A 7,588-nucleotide genomic window follows, 5' to 3' on the forward strand; every position below is an offset into this window, starting at 1 on the left:
AAAAAAAAAAAAAAAAAAAAAAAAAAAAAAAAAAAAAAAAAAAAAAAAAAAAAAAAAAAAAAAAAAAAAAAAAAAAAAAAATAGTGAACGCTAGCCTTTTGCTTGAGCAATAATTTCAGTTATGCAACATGAATTTGATATGATATTGAAGTTTTCACGTGTTTTTCATCTTTTTTAATTTTCACATAATTTTTCTTGTCAGATTTGGTCAGAGATGCAAAATGACTTCTTACCGAACTTTATCCTATGCAATACTACTCAGCGATTTGTAAGATTATCCAAAGTTCCATCTGTTCCGGTTCAAAAACCATCAGTTCCTCATGCCAAGCCTAACTTCTACTTTGGTACTCAAGTACGTTAATTATTATAGTCGATACATTGCACATCACTTATAAGACCCTTTTGGCAGTTTATTTGAAGTATAACCTATATTATCTAATTCAATCATCAATATAGTATTTATTAGTTGGATTTGGCTGTTTTATATCGTTTTACATTTTAGTACTCGTGAGAGGATTTATAGTTAAATGCCGTTAATTTTGTTCCCATCATGATAGGACTTGAATTCTGCTCATCAAAGTTTTGCACGGTTGCATAGTGGATTCTTTGGGATGACTCACATGTTTTCCATTGCGAGACTTCTTGGATCTAGATCCTTACCATGGCTTATTCGAGCACTTCTGGATCATATATCAAATAAGGTACAGTATGAGTTGGATATATCCTTCAATGAAATACACCTTTTAAAGTTCTTGCAATGTGAGAAAGCGTTATTATATATATACATATGGATAGATAGATAGAGATATATGCATACACATACACATGCGCACACAGTTTACATATTGTGTGTTGAAAAATGTCTCTAAATGATTGTTTTAAAATAACTAGCCACAGTTTACAGTTTTCCTTTTCATTTGGTTTTTGAATCCTTGTCATTGAGTAACTAATGAATGGTCATAGTTAAATGAAGACGCATAAGATAAAGTTTTAAAGCATGGCAAGAAGTCATCTTACATCTCATTTTAGGAGAGAGCATCCTTGTCATTGCGAGTAACTACATTTTCGTCGAGAGTTGAAAAGTTACCGGTGTTTAAATATTTAAACTTCTACAATAGTATGGAGAAAGACTCCCAATCCAACATAACAAAAAAGATTACAAAAGATCCCCATCTTGGACAAGCCTAATATTCGTTTTACCATTTTTCAGATTGCTGTACTTGAACCAATGATATCAGGATTGCAAGAAGCGTTGCCAAGATCTATAGGATTACTACCATTTGATGGAGGTGTAGCAGGTATATCTTTTCCATTAAGGTTATAAATGTCGAAGTTTATGGTCTGCCTTCGAATTTTTTATTCCTTCTCCCCCTAGTTTTTAGAGTATTTTTTATTACATTATGTTTTATCACTATTAGACATTCACAATTTACTTCATTGCACATAAGTGAAGAAGAAGAAATGTATTATATTGTGATTGTCGAAGTACCAGGAATACGTACAGAAAAATAAAGCAAACTAGAAGAAAATAGGGAAGAATTTTTATTAAAGATAATTTCAAGTACCCAAGTAACAACTTAAACAAATCAAGAAAACAAACTAATTTAATAACCTATAAAACCGTTAACAAACTTGAAGTCATATTTACATAATTATTTGTACTGAGTTCAGGTTGCATGAGATCGATCAATGAAAATCTAAACTGGGAAGCAAAGTCAGAGCTCAGGTTGGAGGTCCTGCATGGAATAAAGGAGATTGGAAGTGTGTTGTATTTAATTAGCCTTCTTGATATTGTGCTGGTCAGTATTTGAATTATCCATATTGCAGTAACTATTTTTCACTGTTTTCTTCTTGAAATTATTCAAAAGTATCTGCAATTTCTATTTCTGAAGTAAGATTTATTTTCAGCCTTCATTAATTACTGTTTCAAATTCAGAGTTCTATCTTGAAACTATGGTAAATTCGAAGGCTATGGACTGTTTTATACCTTGAATTGATTAATAGGTCCTAGGAGGGTGTTTGAGTTAATTAAACATGACATTGTAGATAATGATTCTACAAATTCAGACCACTGATATTGACTTACTAGGAGAAGGACATCTTTCTGAAATTTGACTTGTCACTGACATTGACATGTTGCTGGTAGGCCAATATGTTGCCAACCAAAAGTCTTAGACTAATTTGGGGCATGGATCATTCGCAAAACATGAGGATAACTAGTACACCAATGAAGTTCCAACTGTGATTAAAAATGGAAGGTTGAAGCCTTTGTTTTTTTATCTAAGAAACTCAAGGTATTATCAGCCTTGCATGTGATGTAGTGGGGCCTATTGACTCTCTCCTTATCACGTGTATTTCTCTCTATTCATAGGGCAACTAATTCTGTTTTATTTTTCTCTACTTGGAGGTAACCCATTATATTCTCCCTCATACCTTGTGCATGCCCAGACATTTCTTTCTCCCTTTTTGACCTTTCCCAATGTCTCCTTTTTGTATGTTCCTTCTATTTTTTTCATTATTTAGGCTTTTGTTAAATTATATGAATATGTCATGAAGAAAAAAAATTATATTTTATTATTTTCTAAAAATATTACTCTAAAATCTAAATTGTAAATAACATTTTATGAAATGTAATACTGGGCAACATGATACAAATGTATTAGACATACGAGTTTATTACTGTTTTCCCTTTATTAAAAACTTGTACTTCAGTAGGTTAGAGTTCCATTATGTGCCTGTTTGTGATATTTAGCACTCTCATGACGAAAGCAGGCCAACTTTTGGATATGCCCATTGACTAATATTATTAAGAGACCGAGTAGGCTTAAATTGTTGCCCATGATTATAATTTTCTATTTAATTGTCAAACATTTGAATCTTGTTATTAATCTCTTAATGAGTATGAAATATGAATGAACTAAAAGTTTCTCTTCTTGCCCCAAAAAACAGAGAGAATTAGACATCACGCATTTCATGCAGACAGCACCTTGGTTAGGGATAATTCCAGGTGTTGATGGGCAAATATTTCATTCTCAAGATGGAGAGAGCCCTATTGTTAGCCTATTCAAGTCGGCAACCAGTGCAGCTGTTTCAAATCCTGGAAACCCTAATGGAATGTCATATTATACCATGTCAAAACAGGCTGAAGCAGCAGGTTTTCTACTATTTCACACCCTTAACAATTTATTTTGCTGTTCATTTGACAGTTTCTACTATTTTCACAAAGGCTGAATCATTCCAGTTCTGCTAACCGATAATATTTTGCAGTTTTAAGTCTTTTTATCATACAAGTCTAGATTTCTGTTATGTGTGCATTTGACATTGGGCTGTTGTTAAATAACTTGAAGCGATTATGGGAGGGAGGAGGTGGTTGTCCATCCTCCCTTTCGTGATAACATCCTCTGGAGTTGTGCTTTCTTGTTGTTATTGTGTGATGGGTTTCACTTGAGAGAAATAAGAGAGGTTTTAAGGGCTTGAGAGATCTTGTGAGATGTGTTCCCTTATTAGACTTAATATGTCCCTTTGGGTGTCTGTTACTAAGTATTTTAAATAATCCCGTTGGCATTGTCCTTGTGGGTTAGACCTTTTTTCTTAGTTAGTCTTGGGGCTAGGGTTTTTTTTTTTCTGTTTTTTGTATGCTTTTGGCCCTTAAAAATGAGAATTTGGTCCCTGCCTCCAGTTTTTTGTTTCTGTAGCTAACAGGAGATGACACGACAAAGTTTTTTTTATTTTAAAATTTCTTAAACTAAAAAAAAAAAAAAATCATTTTTTATTTTTTAAAATTAAAAAAATAATAACAATAATTGTTTCTCCCTCTTTCCATTCACGGTTGTTGTCTCTATCTTTTTCTTCTTCTTCTTCTTCTTCTTCTTCTTCATTCCTCTCCTTCCTTTTCTCTTCCTCTATTTCCTTTTCCTTCTCCTTTTTTGACCTCCTCATGTTTACTTGAAAAAATAAATATGAGAGTGTTGAAAGAATGACCTTGATTTAAAGAATATTTGTGTGTTTTGTAATTCCTTTTAATAAAGTAAATAGTTGACCTCCCTAGGGATTTATTTATATATTGTTACCTAATATCTAGTGATCTAGCTAGATTTAATTTTACCTAGTATCTAGAAATTTTTATTCTAACCTTTCTCTATTATAAAAGGAATATGTATCTCTCTAGAGAATTGAGAACAACAAAAGATAGTTGCAACATGGTATCAAAACTTAAAACCAAACTCTAACTCGATCGGTGAAACCTTTTTCTGTCAATCATCTATCGTGATCAAGTTTCATTCGGAACTTTCATAGTTGTCGACCTCTCTTTGCATTACCACATGTCCAGTTGAGTATCACAGCAACCACCACTTCCAAACTGATTGGTTTCGCAAGTCCAATCGAGGCTTTGGCTATTGTGGGTTGTGCAAGTGGAGGAATATGAACAATTTTAGCAGTTATATTTGATAGCCTACCTTTTTCATCCACTGTTCTTTCTTTCCCCTCCTTCCAGTTTTAGTGATCTGACTTGTAAAGATCTTGAATCTTCCTGTTTTTGCAGATCTTCTATACAGATCTAACTTGAATACTGGAAGCGTTCTAGAATATGCACTTGCTTTTACAAGTGCTGCTCTGGATAAATACTGTAGCAAATGGAGTGCTGCTCCCAAGACTGGATTCGTTGACATCACTACTTCAAAAGATTTCTATAGGATATATAGTGGACTCCAAATAGTGAGTCTGACGGCCCTTTTTATCTATTGTTTGTTTCTTTGCTATTTTTTGCCGTATAGTTAATTTCTTTGTTTTAACTCATGATCATTGGATATCTTCTTTCAATCATTTTCACCTGTCTATGTGTGAAATTGTTAGTTATTTTTTATCCATGGTCGATTTATGCTCAACAATTATTGGTGCAGCAGCAAAACAGAAGTTTAAGACTCTAATCGGATCCAATCATGTTTTAAATCCTATTATTGCTTTAATTCCTCTGTCGTTATTTTATGTAATATGCCTCTTTAATAATGTCACTAGTAATGGAATCTATGCTACGCAAGTGATAAATGTGTAGGGTTTAGTTCATTTTCTGTAGATAGATTGAAATTTATTTCATGTAGATTATATACCTATGAATGGCAATTAGCCATTGACTCATGCCCTACAGTTACAGAAGGAATTTAATTCCATTGTCTTCCATATCTGAATGATATTAAAATTGAAGACAGTTGTTAATTACCTGACTAGTGATTTGTGGCTTTAGTTCATCCATGGTTTCCTCAACTTTGTAAACTGAATTGTATGTTTCATCAGATTTCATATTGTAACTAAAACAAATTTCGAACTAAATACACCAAGTATTTGGACTCTTTGTGATATGTGGGGTACTAACACGCCGATTGAGAGATTTTCAATGGTCAGAGCTGCTTATCAGTTGAAATTATCATATTTCCCCATATTTTTGTAGAAATAAATGAAGCTAAGCTTACTTAAAACGTCAGTTTTCTTTTTACACTCATCTTCTTTGTGAATTTACAGTAAATTAAGTCTTTCTTGCTGATATTATATTTCTACGTATTCAAGGGCTACCTGGAAGAGTCTGCTCAATCACCTTCAAACAACCATGAACTGCTTGGTGATTCTGTAGCTTGGGGTGGTTGCACAATAGTCTACCTGCTCGGGCAACAGCTACAATTTGAGCTGTTTGATTTTTCGTACCAGGTTCTGAATATTTCTGAGGCAGAGGATGGAACATTTGTGCAAACTCAAAAAAATTCCCAATATATGCAGGTTTGACATTTTAATATTCTCATCCAGAAATTTCTTTTCAAGAAGATGCATCTACTGTCTGAAAATTATTATTCTAAATCGTCAAATTTTATTCTATTAAGTTATTGGCTTCAACTTAAGCTTCCCCGGTCACATACAACTTATTTATTTCTCATCAAAAAGGAAAAAAAAAAAAAATGTCACACACAACTTATTCTTGAGCAATAGTATCGAGAACTCAGCCAGATTTACGTACTTTTTTATCATTTTGTCTTGAATCTCAAATGGCTAATATTAAACAAGCAGTCAAGGTCATTATTCTGATCCATGTTAATTTCAATACCCACAAATAATGTGAGATCACACATCGATTGGGGAGGAGAATGAAGCATTCTTTATAAGGGTGTGGAAACTTCTCCCTAGCAGGTGTGTTTTAAAAACCTTGAGGGGAAGCCCCAAAGAGCCCAAAGTGGACAATATCTGCTAGCGGTGAGCTTTGACTGTTACATATAGACTGCAAACGGGACTTAGGATACCTTGTTCACAGTATTTTATGCAAACTCACTTACAGCTAGTGAAGAAGGTCCACTGCTTACACTTATCAAAATTTAAGCATAAAATCGAATCTCCCAAAGTTATACAAATTTGGTCCAAAACTATACAAGAAAATACGTACACATTCAAAAAGTTGTGTTTCAGCTGCTGTTGCACTGTGACGATTGTAATTTTCATAATCTGTGCAATGTTTTCTCATCAGTTAGTTGCATTTTCCGGCTTCACAAACCCCTTCTTCTATATACAGGGCTGGGAATCCTTAATAGAAGCCATGAAGAAGGCCAGAAGATTGAACAACCATGTATTCTCAATGCTGAAGGCACGTTGTCCTCTTGAAGACAAGACGGCATGTGCCATCAAACAGAGTGGAGCTCCTCTTCATCGTGTTAAATTTGAGAACACTGTCTCTGCTTTTGAAACACTGCCCCAGAAAGGTGCTGTCAACTAATCCCACTCTATGCAGCTGTGCTTCTTCCACTGTAAGAGAAACTTCAACTCATTTTTTTGTCTGTCTCCAGAATTACCTACTTTGATATTGATGCTAATTGTTTCATATTTGTGATAGTAGTAGCTGTATATCAATGAGAATGATCTGAACCATAGCTGATTCTGATGTTTTAAACCTTTTCTTCTTTAGCCTTATTTTTTTTATATGTTATAGGGATTTGTAATTGTTTTTCATACATGATATTTCTTAAGCTGCCTTTGTGAAAACAATTTTTTTTGAAATGGCCCTCTTGTAAACGAAAAATGATATATCCATCTTGAGTTACATTATTAGTGTCTCAAGATAATTTGCTTATAAGATTAGTTGAGGTACGCACAAGTTAACCTAAACGTATCAGATATGATCTAGTTTTTCATCCTCGTTAAACAGTAAAGAGTCATTTTGTGTTGATTACTTCGAATCTCTTTCACATTTGGGTTTGGGTTTGGGTTTATATTATGAAGAGGAAAGTTGATGTGTATAATCATCTGTACTTCGTTCGAAAATTTTGAATTCAGCGATCTTGTAGCGTTCATCGAAGTGACTATAATTGTGTATTTCATCCATTTGGAAGGGTGGATTTTATATCAAGAGGATCATAAAGCATATCCAAATTTAACGTGGAGAAACTCTTCTAATATTGCATGCTTGAAAATATGGGAGGTGAAATTGTGTTAGTACGTGCAAACGAAGGACTTTTGTCATATATAAATGAGCAAAGCACAAGGAAGAACAAGTTGTTGATATGTCCACGGTGATCAAGGCAAAACGACTCCTTTAAAAGAGGTTGGTTTTATC

General features: G+C 33.6%; 1 protein-coding gene across 5 annotated transcripts in view; it reads left to right on the forward strand.

Annotated features, from left to right (window-relative positions):
- LOC111485378 (protein PIR) overlaps positions 1-7,588 on the forward strand; it is a 40,389-nt gene extending 32,801 nt beyond the window's left edge. For 3 of the 5 annotated variants that reach the window (XM_023132238.1, XM_023132241.1, XM_023132243.1), the window contains 8 exons: positions 203-352; positions 558-701; positions 1,211-1,298; positions 1,672-1,799; positions 2,950-3,154; positions 4,544-4,716; positions 5,563-5,769; positions 6,551-7,080. In XM_023132238.1, the coding sequence (XP_022988006.1) occupies positions 203-352; positions 558-701; positions 1,211-1,298; positions 1,672-1,799; positions 2,950-3,154; positions 4,544-4,716; positions 5,563-5,769; positions 6,551-6,751 (1,296 nt within the window). In that variant the 3' untranslated portion in view covers positions 6,752-7,080. Of the gene's footprint in view, positions 1-202; positions 353-557; positions 702-1,210; positions 1,299-1,671; positions 1,800-2,949; positions 3,155-4,543; positions 4,717-5,562; positions 5,770-6,550; positions 7,081-7,308 lie in introns of those variants that run through there. The other 2 variants (XM_023132240.1, XM_023132239.1) reach the window with 2 other exon arrangements.

This window comes from Cucurbita maxima, unplaced genomic scaffold (assembly GCF_002738345.1).
Source record: "Cucurbita maxima cultivar Rimu unplaced genomic scaffold, Cmax_1.0 Cma_Scf00010, whole genome shotgun sequence".
NCBI lineage: Eukaryota > Viridiplantae > Streptophyta > Magnoliopsida > Cucurbitales > Cucurbitaceae > Cucurbita > Cucurbita maxima.